Source organism: Crocuta crocuta, unplaced genomic scaffold (genome assembly GCF_008692635.1).
Source record: "Crocuta crocuta isolate KB4526 unplaced genomic scaffold, BGI_CrCroc_1.0 scaffold59, whole genome shotgun sequence".
In the NCBI taxonomy this organism is placed as follows: Eukaryota; Metazoa; Chordata; class Mammalia; order Carnivora; family Hyaenidae; genus Crocuta; species Crocuta crocuta.
Genome location: NW_027551578.1, coordinates 4,078,934 through 4,095,619, shown reverse-complemented (window position 1 = coordinate 4,095,619; position 16,686 = coordinate 4,078,934). Strand labels below are relative to the sequence as shown.

Here is a 16,686-nt window from a genome sequence, read left to right as displayed (position 1 = left end):
AGGGACCTCTGAGTCAGTATTCCTTGCCTGTGCTCAGTCAGACATGGCGACCTCTGGGCTGGAAGTTTTTAATACTTTCCATTAGGGCAACTTCAGTGAAAGCCAATGAGGGGTTACAATTACAAAGCTGTCTTTGTAATTATCCCCCAGCTGAGGAAGCCAAAAGGCCTTCAGTGTCTTATTTTGTACTTCAAAAGGAACAGGAGCAAAGCTAGAGTGTGCCCTGAGTGTGCACCTCACCACCTGTACCCGGAGATGGGGGAGGAGAACGAGAAGAAATGCTCGGGGGCTGGAGGTACAGGCAGTGATGGGTCGCTGTCGGAGCTGTAATAACTAGTCGTGGCCAAGACCTGTAAGATGGTTTGGGCTAGAGGTGTGCAGTGGTACCGTGGGGTCACCCAGTGAAGCAAGGAGTTCCAGACATAGCAAGGGCTTGGGCAGGGTGCGGTGGCTGTCACATTGGTAGCACGACCCCAGGCACTGCCTAGATCCCTTTCAGATCTGAGAGTTTTCTGTTTTCTGTTAGTCCTTTGGACCATAACCCCCCACCTCCAATAATGCAGATTCAATAATACCCCCTTGGAAGTGTTTTTGGAAGAGGGAGGTTTTGTGACTGGTTACTGGAATGTACCCCTCTCCTCTGTCCGGTGAGACCTTACATTTGTCTTCTCTGTGTGTCATCTATGAAGGCTGTTTCCGGGGCTCGGTATAGTCCATCTCCATCGTCAGGACAATTAGTTAATACACAGATATGGCACTTTGGAAACACACAACATATACGTTCACATCAACTGCGCAGGTTTCAAGTATATTTCCAAGTTATTTAATTCTGTGTGTTCTCTCTCTCTCTCTCTCTCTCTCTCTCTCTCAAATTAAACCTGTAATAGTAATAGGATAGAATAACAATGAGTATCATTATTCACATTAAAGAAAAGAAACAAGCCAAGTTACAATGTTTTAATTTATAAATGTTGCTTGGAAAGAAATGGAACTGTGCCAGAAGTTTCTGCATTTATGGTAATTATCAGGGAAAATGAGGAGTAGGGAAGAAGTGAGAGAAAATTATAGACCCTGCCAGTGGTACGCTAAGAAAAAAAATCTGTTCACAAGGCAAATTGCCAGTAGCCACAGGGACTTTTCTTTTTTTCCTTTTTTTCTTTTTTCTATTTCTTTTGGAAAAAGGACAAAATGACCTCAGCAACTTTAAGTGTAATTTTCTAATTGTTCTAATGCAAAAACCATTTGGCTGAATTTTAAAAATATTTCTTTTTTTATGTTGGAGAGAGAGAGAGAGAAAGTGAGTGGGAGAGAGGGGGCAGAGGAAGAGAGAGAAAGAATCCCAAGCAGGCTCCGCACTGATGCGGGGCTCAGTCCCGAGACTCTGGGATCATGACCTGAGCTGCAATCAAGAGTCGGATGCTCAACTGGCTGAGTCACCCAGGCGCCCCTTGGCTACTTTTTTATTCACACGAACTATGACCTGACACATGAGATGTGAGGGCTCTCCCTCCCTGGCTTTGATTTTAAAGGGTAGCGATTTCCTTCTCTAATACATCCTGGCGAGGCTCTAGATCGTGGGCTCCATGTGGGCTTCCGTCCTTCCACCGTGGCCAGGAAGCTTCCGTTCTGCATGCACAACAACAGTATCTCTGGCCAAGGCTTCCCGCCATCTCCCACTGTCCTAGCTCTTTCAAGCCATGATTCACTGGCTCCAGTCCTTTCTGCTTCCATAGTTGTCGTTTCATTGCCTACTGTATTTCTAATACTTTTTTCTTAGCTTATTTTTTAGAGAGAGAAAGAGTGAGTGGGGGACGTACAGAGAGAGGGAGAGAGAATCCCACGCAGGCTCCATGCTGTCCGCGCAGAGCCCGACATGGGGCTCGAACCCACAGACCTGAGCCAGAGTCGGACGCTTAACCGACTGAGCCACTCGGGCGCCCTATGAGCTTTGTTGAACAGTTTCCAATATTCACCTGCCTTTTAGTATTATTTCACACGCGTACTTTTCCCTGGAGTTCTTTATTCGTGGTGCGGTTTTTGCCACATGCACAGCACTTGAGAAGGTGAACTAATGCAATCTCATCACCCCTTCCCTCTGCCCCTGTCCTGGCCATGAGGAGTACAGCAGAGCATATAACCTTCACTGCTGGGTTTGCGTCTCAGAGTTGAGAGAAGTCGTCAGTTCACTTGAAATTTGAAATGGATTCAAATTTTGATGCCTATAGCTATGTTCTGTAATTAAATTTCTATTTATTTCTTAGATCATCCCCATATCCTTGAATTCCACTAACAGAAACTGAAAAAAATACTATGTGTGTCTTATTGCCTGTGTTGATCGAGAAGTGTATTACTCACAGGTGCTCTATGTTTTTACGATATCGTTGAACTCTTGCCACAGTAAACATGACAGGAAAATCACCACGTGTATCAAAACAAGAAAGTTGAAACAGTTCCCTGGTGTGATCCTAGAGAAGATTGTCCCATACTTACGTTTAAGCACCAATATGCAAGAGCGTAGGACCGTACAGATACTCTCGTTTCTACAATTTCACGATGGGAAGTTTGCCTTTCTGATTTTTCAGAAATAGCTGAAGCAACCTCCCTACCATCCCCATCCCCACTGTTGACTGTGGTTTATGCACACTGTTAGCACATAATTCCAACGTTTAGGCATATGGCATTTCAAATCAAATTTCCTTAGTTTTATTAAGGCTTACCAGTATTGAACGTCACTGACATGCTACTCAATAAACTGAGACAGAAGACAGATGAATTATAGCAGAAGGAATGGGAGATTCTATGAAAGCCAACTTACACAGACTTGAGGAAGAGAGTGTGACGGGGAAGTAGCTATAAAATGCAGCTCTGGTACCTCTTATTTCCCCTAACAAATGATCTGGGGGACGCATGGAATCCTGGCATGCGGATGGTTTATCCAGCTGCACTGTTACAGTTTTGGGACAGAGCACAGTCCTCCTCTGGCCAGGCAGTGCCGCCTTCATGTCCCAGATGCTCCAGTCCCCGGGGAGTCAGTCCCTTTAGTGACCCACCATCACCTGTGGNCTACCCCCTCATCACACACACACACACACACACACACACACACACACACGTGTGCGAGCATTGCTTGTTCATTTCACCAACCTCTCTCTCTATCCCCCTGTCTTCTGTGGAAACCTTCATCCGTGAGATTGATTGTGGCCAGCAGCTCTCAGCTGCATACAAGGACTCCCTACATCCACACGGGACCTGTTCACACAGTCTGGTGTCCCCAATCCTTTCTAAATACTTTCTAAATACTTTCCTCCTGCGTGTTTAGTAAGTGGTCTGTCTCTTTCTCATAGTCACAGTCATCCAGTGCCTTTGACGGATCCCTCGGACTTGTGCTTTGCCCCCCACCCCTGGCAGACATTTTGTATTGGAAAGCTGCCCCCTCTCTTCACTTTCTTACGTTTATTGACCGCGAGAACATTGGTGTCTATGTTCTAGCCGTTTCTGGGATGATGTCGGCTGTTTACAGCGTGGCCCGGAGCGCCGCCTCGGCTGCCCTGCTGCACGTGCTCTGCTTCAGCGCCGTGAAGGTAGGAGTGAGGACCCAGGCCCCGGCCCTTGTCCTCCCTTTCAGCAAACTAAGTGGGGGTGTAAGCGGGATCCGAGCACATCAGGAGTAGCACGGCCCTGAGGGTGGGACCTCGGTGGCATTAGAAGACATCTTAAGATCCCTGATTTGCTAGGGAAATCAAAGCCACATGGTCTCACCACCGCTGCACATGCCTCTGTGGCATCATTCTGACCCTCGGCCTCCACCCAGCATGGCGGTCAGCGGGACCCATGTGTTTCCCTGCTTTCTGGAGCATCGCTCAAAAGGCGGTAAAGAGATGAAATGGCGTGAAGCTGTGTGGACAGAGAGCAGCTTTTAAAGTCGAGAAAACAGATGGCCCCTAGACTCATCCAGATGGAGAAAGTTGAGGCTTAGGCACGTAGCAACAGAGTCCCGCAATGGTGAACACACAAGATGAGCATTGACTTGAGTAAAACAAAACGTTGTGACAGAAAATGAGAGGTAACTGTTGTACACGCAGTGGCTCAGCTGTGCATAATGCTTTGGACTTGTGGTGATCGGAATAATAGTTACATGGGGGAAGGGAAGTGCGTGTGTGAGCAGGAGCATCGGGGCCGTCTTAATCCCGCCTTCCACACTGGAAAGTCAGCAAATAAAATCTAAAATAGAAAAAGATCATGAAATAACAGTGCCTGGATGGCTCAGTCAGTTAAGTGTCCGACTTTGGCTTGGGTCATGGGTTCTAGTGCGTCGGGCTCTGTGCTGACAGCTAGCTCAGAGCCTGGAGCCTGCTTCTGATTCTGTGTCTCCCTCTCTCTACCCCTCCCCATCTCGCGCTCTGCCTCTCTCTCTGAAAAATAAATAAAACGTTAACAAATCAAAAAAATAAAAAGAACAGAACAAGCATGTCACCTAGAAACATGGAGGAACATGGACGAAGCAGCAGCAGCTGGAAGGCATAGCCTTCAGGCAGTGGAATTTGGGCCATGAGATGTTGTAGATGGGGACTGCTCCTGCTCCTTTTCAGTCTTGTAGAACTGTAGAGTGCCCGCAACGTCTGAAGGCCGTAACACATGTAATGTCGGGGGCGTCTTCATCCAGGAAAAAAATCAATTAATATTACACATATTTGTTGACTTTATAGACATCCCACATTTAATGTTTTAATCAGTAGGTACCTCTGATAAAATGAAAATTAAATGTAAAAGAGTAGATAAAAATAATGTATGTTCCAAAGGGTTTTTAATATCTAGCCAATGACACTTCTTAACTGACTCTTTCAAAAGAGTAACTTACACTCTTATTAAATGCATTGCTGTGGGTGGCAGAAAGGTCGTTGTTTATTCCCATTTATGGAAGAGGGGGCGTGCGACATGATTGTCTCTGAGGGCATCCCCCTGGAAGTTGTCCGTGACCCTCATTGGCCTGATCTCCTCCCTCACTCCTTCCGTCCCTTTCGTATATGTAGTTTATTTTGCATAAATAAAGAGGAGGAGGAGGAATTGCACACTTTTAAGGCAATTTTTGTGGCGGTGGGGACTCTGTCACCATGTTTATACATTTATACCATCATGCAGAGCAGTCGTTACAGAAGGAATCAATGTTTCTGGCATTCTTTCTTTTGAAATACTTTCTTGGGACGCCTGGGTGGCTTAGTCGGTTAAGTGTCCGACTTTCGCTTAGGTCATGATCTTGCGGTTCGTGGGTTCGAGCCCTGCGTCGGGCTCTGTGCTGACTGCCAGCTCAGAGCCTGGAGCCTGTTTCAGTCTGTGACTCCCTCTCTCTCTGACCCTCCCCGGCTCATGCTGTCTCTCTCTCTCTCTCTCTCCTAGAAATAAAAATAATAAAAAAAAAACAAAACATGAAATGCTTTCTTATATGCTGTCACAGGACCCCAGGTATTTTATTCAGGAGAAATACTTGGATAGTTATGTCCTGAGTCCTTGTACTTCTGAGGATCTCTTTCTGCTTTAGGTAAAGCCTGCTTGCCTGTAAAATTTAGGGGTCACAAGCGCTTACCTGTAGGATTCTTTGTCTGCTCACTCTGTTGTGTTTCAGTGTTTGTTTAAATGTATATTTTCACATGTGTTTTTTTATTGTTTTCTATTTTAATTTTTGAGACACCCAGATTTTTAAACCTTTTTGTTTCTGTTTTGAGTTTTCTGTTTAATTCCGGTTAGTTAATGTACAGTGCTATAGTAGTTTCACATGTGCAATTTAGTGATTCAACACTGCCATACAGTACTTGGTACTTGTCATGACAAGTGCCCTCCTTAATCCCTGTCACCTATTTTACCCATCCCCCTGCCTACCTTCACTCTGGTGACCATCAGTTTGTTCTCTGTAGTTAGGATCTGTTTCTGAGTTTCCCTTTCTTTCTCTCTTTTTTCTCCTTTGCTCATTTGTTTTATTTCTTAAATCCCACATATGAGTAAAATCATAGGGTATTTGTCTTTCTCTGACTAACTTCTTTTCACTTAGCATTGTGCTCTCTAGCTCTATTCATGTCATTGCAAATGGCAGGATTTCATTCTTTTTTATGGCTGAGTAATATTCCATATGTGGGTGTATACACACACACACACACACACACACACACACACACACTGCATCTTCTCTATCCATTCATCCATCGATGAACACTTGGGCTGCTTCCATAGTTTGGCTGTTGTAGATAATGTTGCTATAAACCTAGGGGTGCATATATCCCTTTGAATTAGTGTTTTATATTCTTTGCATAAATACCCAGTGGTGCAATTGCTAGACCATAGGGTAGTTCTACTTTTACTTTTTTGAGCAACCCCTATGCTGTTCTCCACAGTTGTTGTTTTTTTTAATATTTTTATTTATTTCTAGGAGAGAGAGAGAGAGACAGCGTGAGCAGGGGAGGGTCAGAGAGAGAGGGAGACACAGACTCTGAAACAGGCTCCAGGCTCCGAGCTGGCAGTCAGCACAGAGTCCGACGCGGGGCTCAAACCCACAAACCACGAGATCATGACCTAAGCGAAAGTCATACGCTTAACTGACCAAGCCACTCAGGCGCCCCTCTCCACAGTTTCTACACCAGTTTGCATCCTGACCAACAGTACATGAGGGTTCCTTTCTCTCTACATCCTCACAAACACTTGTTATTTTTTGTTTTCATACATTTAAAAAAATCTGGACTTATTGGGATATAATTTTTATACTGTAAAATTCACCTTTTTAATATATACACTTAGATAAGTTTTGATAACTATAGGTAGTCATGTGACTAACACCACACTCAAGTGGAGCAAAGTTTCCACCAACTCAAAGGTTCCCTTGTCCACCTTCACAAGCCTTCTTCTTCCTACCATAACCTTTGACTACCACTGATCTGATTTCTATGCTTATAACTTATAAAACTCAACTTTATACAACAGAAATCACCAGTTTTAAATATATAATTATATGAGTTCTGATGATTGTATCTACTCAAATGCTATCACAATATTATTTATTATGAATTATTTCATAATATCACAATACATACATCACAATCATGATACAGAACAGTTCCACTTCCCCCGCAGACTATTCCCCATGCTTCTTTGGAGTCCTTTCTCTCCCGTGCCCAGGTTTCTGCCACTGACGATCTGCTTTCTGTCACTCCAGTTTTGCCTTTTTTTGAATCCCCTCTAAATGGAAGTATACAACGTGTGGCTTTCTGAGACTTCTTGCACTTAGTGGAATGCTTTTGAGATCCTACCGTCTTGTTGCACATGTCAGTCGTTTCTCTTTTTTATCGCCAAGTAGCATTGCTGTGGTTATTTCCAGTTTTTAAAAATTCTACGTAAAAATTTTTTTAAAGAAGAATTGTTTTAATGTTCACTTACCTTTAAGAGAGAGAAGGAGAGCAAGCTATGTTGAGCNCTTTCTGTCACTCCAGTTTTGCCTTTTTTTGAATCCCCTCTAAATGGAAGTATACAACGTGTGGCTTTCTGAGACTTCTTGCACTTAGTGGAATGCTTTTGAGATCCTACCGTCTTGTTGCACATGTCAATCGTTTCTCTTTTTTATCGCCAAGTAGCATTGCTGTGGTTATTTCCAGTTTTTAAAAATTCTACGTAAAAATTTTTTTAAAGACGAATTGTTTTAATGTTCACTTAACTTTAAGAGAAAGAAGGAGAGCAAGCTATGTTGAGCGGGGGGGGGCAGGGGAGGGGCACAGAGAGAGAGAGAGAAGGAGACACAGAATCAGAAGCAGGCTCCAGGCTCCCAGCTGACAGCACAGAGCCTAATGCGGAGTTCGAACCCACGAACCCTGAGATCGTGACCTGAGCCGAAGTCGGATGCTTAACCGACTGAGCCACCCAGGCGCTCCAAATTATAGATAAAACTTCTATAAACATTTGTGTGCAGGTATTAGTGTGGATACATGTTTTCATTATTCTTAGTAAATACTTACGAGTGGTATTGCTTGGTCAAATGGATAGTCAATATTTAACTTTATAGGAAACTGCCAAACTGTTCAAAGTGTGTACCGTTTTTGATCCCTTCAGAGTCTTTGAGATTTCCAAGTGTTCCAGATTCTTTCTTGCACTTAATATTTGTAATAGTTTTTAAAAATAGTACTCATTCCAGCATGAACTGTATCTAATTGTGGCTATAATTGGCATTTCTCTAATAATGCCCATGTCAAGTATGTGTCATATGCTCACTAGCTACTTATTTATCTTTTCCGGTGGAAAGTCTGCTAAAGTCTTTTACCCATTTCAAAATTGCATTATATTAAGATATAAGAGGTTTTTTGGGGGGGCGTCTGGGTGGCTTGGTCGATTGGGCATCTGGCTTCGGCTCAGGTCATGATCTCATGGTTTGTGGGTTCCACCCCCGCGTAGGGCTCTGTGCTGACAGCCAGCTCAGAGCCTGGAGCCTGTTTCCAATTCGGTGTCTCCCCCTCTCTCTGACCCTCCCCTGCTTACACTGTCTCTCTCTCTCAGAAATAAATAAAAAAACATAAAAAAAGAAGATATAAGAGGTTTTTTTTTATACGTTCTGAATACAAGTCCTTTATCAACTATATATTGTATATACATTTTTTTCCTAATCCTTGGCTTGTCTTTTCATTTCATTAACAGCATTTCTCAAGGAGCAGACATTTTGATTATAAGAAAATCCAATTTGTCCGTTATTTATTTTATGGTTTGCACTTTTTATGTCCCATCTAGAAAATATTTACATAACACAACATCACACACATTTTTTCCTAGAAGTTTTATAGTTGCAGCTCTTACATTTAGATCTGTGATCCACTTTGAGTTGATTTTTGTGTCTGAGATGAGGTAAAGATTGAGATTCCTGGAACGATTGTTGAAAAGACTAATGTTTCCCTCATTGAATTACCTTGGAATCCTTGTCAAAAAAACAATTGCTGGCTTCCAGTTCCTTGTCCAGTATGCGAGGGGTTGGAAAGTTGTTACTCCATCCTAACACTAAGTAATAGTTGAACAAATTAAAAAAATCAACAACTCTTTTTGGATCCATTGGAGAAGACAAGAAGCAAGCAAATCGCTGCTCCCACAGTTGGAGAGATGGGCAGGTAGTAAAGGGGATCACAAGCTACTGGAGCAGGAACCTGGGAGCAGGAACCTCGTGGGAATGAGTACAAGGGCGGGAAAACCTGAGCGGTGATTGAGGAATTGCCGAAGGCTCAGTCTGGGCAAGTCTGAGAGTTACTATCTCCAAGGGGACCCAGTTCTCAAGGAGGCCCCACACTTTTGTGAGTGTTACCTCCGGGAGCTTTGAACAGGTTCTCACAGTGAATATTGGAGAAAAATCCCCAAATCCCCTCTTGCTTTCAGCAGGTGGAGGGGAAGAGTAAACATTCTGAAATATATCAGAGCATTCCCTTCTTCTTAACAAGGCCTGCCCTCACAATCTCCCCACAGCCTAAACTCCTGGGATTTTTTTTTTTTTAATTTCTAGAAGAGAGAGAGAGAGACAGACAGACAGCGTGAACAGGGGAGGGTCAGAGAGAGAGGGAGATACAGACTGAAATAGGCTCCAGGCTCTGAGCTGGCAGTCAGCACAGAGCCCGACGCGGGGCTCGAACCCACGAACCGCGAGATCATGACCTAAGCGAAAGTCGGACGCTTAACCGACTAAGCCACCCAGGCGCCCCAAAACTCCTGGGATTTTTAAGAGCCTAACCGACTTGGAGGAAGGGAATGCTACACTCCAGTTGGCTCTAGCCTTCTATGTGGGCGAAAAGAAATACTGACTCCAGTCCAGCCCCACCATTCTGTCCTACCTAAGCAGGACTCAGACGCACTTATGAAGCTCACAGTCCAGAGGCACAGGCTCATTAAAAAGCTGAGCAGTAATCATGGGACTATAGAATACCTCTCCCCCCATGCCTTAACATCTCATCACTAAATACCTGTTTACCACAGTTCTTTGTACCCAGCATGTCACTCTGGCTATCAAGAAAACAATTACAAGGAGTACTAAAAGCCACAAAACACAGTTTGAATGGATAGAGCAAGCATCAGAATCAGATTTAGATATAGCAGAGGTATGGGAATGATCAGATTGGGAATTTAAACCAATTATGATTATATGCTAAAGGATGAAGTAGACAGTATTCAAGAACAGAGACAGGCAGTATAGGCAGAGAGATGGATTTAAAGAAGAATCAAAAGGAAATTCTGGTGAAAAAAAACCCCCACAATATAATAGAAATGAAGAATGCTTTTGATGGACTCAGCTAAGGAAAGAATCTCTGAGCTCAAGGTTACGTCAATGGAAATTTCCAAAATGACAAGGCAAAGAGAAAAAGACTGAAGACAACAAAATATCCAAGGCCTGTGGAGCAACGACAAAAGACAGAACATACATGTAATGAAAATGTCAGAAGGAGAATAAAGAGAAAAAGGAGTAGAAAAATCACTTGAAGCATTAATGACTGAGAATTTCCCCAAATTAGTGTGTCAGACATCAAATCACAAATTCAGGAAGCTCAAAAAGCACCAAGCAGAGGAATTCAAAACATCAACAAAAACAACAAGAAGTAAACCAGTGCATATCATTCAAAATACTAAAAATCAAAGATAAGAAAAAAATCTTGAAAGAAACCAGAGGAAACATTATCTTACCATTGGAGGAGCAAAGATAAGAATTGTGTCTGGTTTTTCCTCAGGACCTGTTATAGATTGAGTTGTTTTTCCCAAATTCAGATGTTCAAATCCTAACCCATAATGTGATGGTATTTGGCGATGGGCTTTTGGGAGATAATTCAGTTTAGATGAGGTCAGGAGGATGGGACCCTCATGATGGGATTAGTGCCCCTGTAAGAAGAGAAGGAGACACCAGAGCTTGCTGTCTCACTGCTGTGTGAGGACACAGAGAGCAAGTGGCCATCTGCAGACCCAGAAGGAAGCCTGTACCAGCATCTGACCATGCCGGCACCATAATCTGTGACCTCCAGGCTTCAGAACTGTAAGAAATAAATTTATGGTGTCTAAGACATTATGTTTAGTCATACACGTACTGTATTTTGCTATGGCAGCCTAAGCTGACTTACGACAGGAAACAATTCAAGTAAAACAAGAGTGGAGTGAAATAGTTAAAGTGTTGAGAGAAAAAAAAAACCCACCAATCTATAATGCTGTACCCTGAAAAATTATCCATCAGAAGCGTTTTGTTGAGGGGGATTGGTTGCCTGTAGGCCTGCCTTGCAAGACACATTAAAAGAAGTTCTTCAGAGAAAAGGAGCATAATGTAGGACTGATACTCAGAACGACATAAAGGAGGGAAGATTATCAGAGAAGGAATAAGTGAGAGTTAAATAAATATTTCCATTTTTCTATTATTCCAACCATATATTCAAATAAATATAAGTATATAGTTATTATGTGGTGCTTGCACTACCCCTAAAGTGGCAGAATGTTATTTGAAAGTGGACTTGACTTGATTATAAATGTATATTGCACATTCTAGGGCAATGACTAAAAAAGTGTTTTAAAAAAGACGTATGTTAATAAAGGAGAGAAAATGAAATCAATTAAAACCATAAAAGGCAGAAAAAGAGTGGAAGACAAAAATAGGAACAAAGAACAAGGGCAATGAGTAAAGAACAATAAGAACTATAGCAGGTATTAATCCAACTATATTGATAATCACTGTACACATTAATGGTGCAAATGCACCAACTGAAAGGCAGACTGTCAGAGATGATCAAAGAATGAGACTCAGCTACATATTGTCCACAGGAAATCCACTTTAAATATACAGATACATATATCTTGAAGGTAAATGGAGAAATATGTACCCTGAGAAACTAATGAAAAGAAAGCAAAAATATAGGGTACCTGGGGGCTCAGTCCATTGTCTGACTCTTGTTCCCATCTCAAGTCATGATCCCAGGGTCGTGGGATGGAGCCCTGCATTGGGCTCTGTGCTGATTGTGGAGCCTGCTTAAGATTCTCTCTCTCTCTGTCTCTCCCCCACATCGTCTGACCTTCTCCACTGTTCTTGCTCTCCCTCTAAAAAAAAAGAAAGAAAAAAGAAGAGAATAGCTGTATTGATTTCATACTGCAGAGCAATAGAATGGACTTCAGAGCAAGAGAAGATTTCAGAGATGAAGAGGAGTATTACATAATATTCAAAGGATCAGCTCTCTAAGAAGACATAACAATCCTGAGTGTGTATACACCTAACAGCAGAACATCAAAATGTGTGAAGGGGAAACTAATAAAATTATAAGGAGAAAAAGATGAATCCACTGTTATAGTAGGAGACTTGAACACCTCTCTATCAGAAATGGACAGACCCAGCAGGCAGAAAATCAGTAAGGACGTAGATGAACTGTACAGCATCATTAATCAACTGAATATATTGACTTGTGTAGACTTCATCCAACAATAGCAAAATACACATTCTTCTCAAACTCAGGTGAAGTATTCACTAAGACCACATTCTGGACCATAAAACACATATTAACACACTTGAAAGAATAGAAAGCACACAGTATCTACTTTCAGACCACAATGGAATTAAAACTTCCCAAATATAAGGAGATTAAACAATACACTTCTAAGTAGCACGTGGGTCAAAGGAGAAATCTCAAGAAGAATTTAGTATTTTGAACAAAGTGTAAATGAAAATACAACGTATCAAATGAGTAGGACTCAGCAAAAACAATGCTTAGAGGTAAAATATAGCATGGAGTGTGCATATTAGAAAAAGAAGAAAGATCTAAAATCAGTAATCTAAACTTCTACCTTAGGAAACTAGAAAAAGAAGAGCAAATTAATTCTGAAGTAAACAAAAGAAAATAAAAATAAAAAGTTAGAACAAAAAATCAATGACATTGAAAGATGGAAATTGATAGAGAAAATATACAAAACAAAACACTGTTTTTAAAAAAAAATAGTATTGATTAAATCAATAAACCTGTACCCTGGGCAACTAAGAAAAAAAGAGAGGAGATGCAAATTACTAGTTACAGAAATAAATGAGGGGATATCCAGTATAGATTCCATCGACACTAAAAGGATGGTATAGGATTGTGAATAACTCTACACCCACGATGTACATAATCTAGATGAAATGGATCAATTCCTAGAAAGATGTAATCTACCAAAACTCACCCAAGAAGAACGATGATCTGATTAGGATTGCATATATTTAATAAATTGAATTAATAATTAATAAATTTTCAAAACAAAAAGCACCAGGCTCAAAGACGTTCACTATTGAATTCTACCAGACATTTGTGAAGAAATTATACCAATTCTCTACAATCTATTTTAGAAAATAGAGGCAAAAGGAACACTTTTTAATACATTCTATGAGATCAGAATTACTCTAACACTAAAACCAGACAAAGACATTACACTAAAAGAAAACTACAGATTAAAGTCACGAACAGATGCAAAAACCCTCAACAGAGTATTACCCAGTCAAATCCAACAATGTGTCAAAAATATATACACCGTGACCAAATGGACTTTTCTGAGATATGCAAGTCTTGTTCAATATTCAAAAATCAAATAATGTAATCAATTACATCAACAGGCTAAAGAAGAAAAATCACATGATCATATCAACAGATGCAGAAAAAACATTTGAAAACATCCAGCAACAATTCATGATAAAAACTCCCAGAAAACTAGAAATAGTGGGAAGCTTCCTGAACTTGATAAAGGACTTCTACAAAAAACTTACAGCTCACATTGTAATGGTGAGAAACTAATGAAGAAGACAAGGATGTCCTCTCTCACTATTCCTTCTCAACATCATATTGGATGTTGAGATAAGGTAAGAATAAAGGAAATAAAAGTATACTGATTGGGAAGGAAGAAATAAAATTGTCTTTTCACAGATGTCATGATTTTCTATGTAAAAATTCAAAATTGATGAAAAAAACTCCCTAGAACTAATAAGTGGTTTAGCAATATTGGAGGATACAAAGTTAATATATAAAAGTTATTCACTTCCGTATATATCAGCAATGAACAAGTGGAATGGAAACTAAAAGCACATAATAATAAGTTATTGCTACGCAGCTATCAGAATGGCCCAAATCCAGAACACCGACAACATCAAATGCTGGCAAGGCTGTGCAGTTGCAACAAGAACTCTGATTCATTCTAGTGGGGATGGAAAATTGTATACCTAACAGTTTGGCAGTTTCTTTCAAAGTAAACATGGCTTGTATACAAACATGTGTTTTATGCTCTCATTAAGTAGTATTGTATAATTTAAGTTTCTGATTATTCATTGTTATATATACACTTAATGCTATATATTAGGCTAGTATCTTGGAACCTTGCTAAATACTTACTCTAGTAGCTTTTTTCGGTAGCTTTTTAGTAGAATCCAGTGATTCATCCCCTTTGTATACCAACCAGTGCTCATCCCAGCAGGTGTCCTCAATGCCCCTCCCATTTAGCCCCCCCTCCCCCGCTTATAAAACCTCGAACAACCCTCAGTTTGTTCTCTATATTTAAGAGTTTCTCATGTTTTGTCCCTCTCCCTGTTTTTATATTAGTTTTGCTTCTCTTCCCTTATGTTTATCTGTTTTGTAGGCACGAGGTCGTATCTCATTGTGGTTTTGATTTTATTTCCTGATGATGAGTGATGCTGAGCATTCTTCATGTGTCTGTCAACCGTCTGGCTGTCTTCTTTAGAAAAGTGTCTATTCATGTCCTTTGCCCATTTCTTCACTGGATTATTTGTTTTTTGGGGTGTTGAGTTTGATAAGTTCTTTATAAATTTTGGATACTAATCCTTTATCAGATATGTCATTTGCAAATATATTGTCCCATTCCATCAGTTCCCTCTTAGTTTTGCTGATTGCTTCCTTTGCTGTGTAGAAGATTTCTATCTTGATGAAGTCCCAGTAGTTCTTTTTTGTTGTTGTTGTTTTGCTTGCCTTCAGAGACATATTAAGTAAAAAGTTTCTGTGGCTGAAGTCAGAGAGGTTTTTGCCTGCTTTCTCCTCTAGGATTTTGGTGGCTTCCTGTCTTACGTTTAGATCTTTCATTCATTTTGAGTTTATTTTTGTGTAAGGTGTAAGAAAGTGGTCCAGGTTCATTCTTCTGCATGTCTCTGTCCAGTTTTCCCCAACACCATTTGCTAAAGAGACTGTCTTCATTCCACTGGATATTCTTTCCTGCTTTGTCAAAAATTAGTTGGCCATAGTTTGTGGTCCATTTCTGGGTTCTCTATTCTGTTCCATTGATCTCTATGTCTGCTTTTGTGTCAGTACCATACTGTCTTGAGGATTACAAGCTTTGTAATATAGCTTGAAGTCCAGAATTGTGATGCCTCCAGCTTTGGTTTTCTTTTTCAGGATTGCTTTGTCTATTCAGGGTTTTGTCTGGTTCCATACAAATGTTTAGGATTGTTTGTTCTAGCTCTATGAAGAATGCTGGTGTTATTTTAATATGAATTGCAATGAATATGTAAATTGATTTGGGCGGTATGGATGCTTTACCAATATTTGTTCTTCCAATCATGAACATGGGATATATTTCTATTTGTGTCTTCTTCAGTTTCTTTCATAAGCTGCCTATAGTTTTCAGTGTATAGATTTATTATCTCTTTGGTTAGGTTTATTCCTACATATTCTATGGTTTTGGTGCAATTGTAAGTGGGATAATTCATTGATTTCTCCTGCTATTTCATTATTGGTGTATAGAAATGTAACCGATTTCTGTGCATTGGTTTTATATCCTACAACTTTGTTGAATTCATGGATCAGTTCTAGCAGTTTTTTGGTGGAATCTTTTGAGTTTTCCATACAGAGTATCATGTCATCTGCAAAGAGTGAAAGTTTGATTTCTTTTTTCTGATTACAGTGCCTTTTATTTCTTTGTGTTGTGTGATTGCTGAGGCTAGGACTTCCAATATTATGTTGAAAAACAGTGGCGAGAGTGGACATCCTGTCGTGTTCCTGACCTTTGAGGAAAAGCTCTCAGTTTTTCCCATTAAGGATGATATTAGCAGTGGATCTTTCATAGATGGCTTTTATGATCTGGTTTTATGATCTGGAAGTATTATCCTTCTTTCCCTACTTTCTTGAGGATTCTTGTCAAGAAAGGATGCCGTATTTTGTCAAATGCTTTCTCTGCATCTATTGAGAGGATCACATGGTTCTTATTCTTTCTTTTATTCATGTGACTGATTTCACTTTGATTGATTTGCAGATATTGAACCAGCCCTGCCTCCCAGGTATAAATCCCACTTGATCATGGTGAATAATTCTTATAATGTATTGTTGGATCTGGTTGACTAGTATCCTGTTGAGAATTTTTGCATCCATGTTCATCAGTGAAATTGGTCAGTAGTTCTCCTTTTTAGTGGTGTGTTTGTCTGATTTTAGAATCAAGGTTATGCTGGCCTCATAGAATGAATTTGGAAGTTTTCCTTTCATTTCTATTTTTTTTTTAACAGTTTCAAACAAGTAGGTGTTAACTCTTCTTTAAATGTTTGGTAGAATTCCCCTGGAAAGCCATCCAGCCCTGGACTCTTGTTTTTTGGGAGACATTCGATTACTAATTCGATTTCTTTCCTGGTTATGGGTCTGTTCAAATTTTCTATTTCTTCCTGTTTCAATTTTGGTAGTTCATATGTCTCTAGGAATTAGTCCATTT

At 40.5% G+C, this 16,686-nt stretch overlaps 1 protein-coding gene across 1 annotated transcript in view; it reads left to right on the top strand.

Annotated features, from left to right (window-relative positions):
- PCNX2 (pecanex 2) overlaps nucleotides 1-16,686 on the top strand; it is a 300,955-nt gene that overhangs the window by 93,711 nt on the left and 190,558 nt on the right. Inside the window, exons 17-19 of the mRNA XM_077751690.1 lie at nucleotides 151-326; nucleotides 2,399-2,522; nucleotides 3,345-3,581. Coding sequence (XP_077607816.1) covers nucleotides 151-326; nucleotides 2,399-2,522; nucleotides 3,345-3,581 — 537 coding nt within the window. The remainder of the gene's footprint in view (nucleotides 1-150; nucleotides 327-2,398; nucleotides 2,523-3,344; nucleotides 3,582-16,686) is intronic.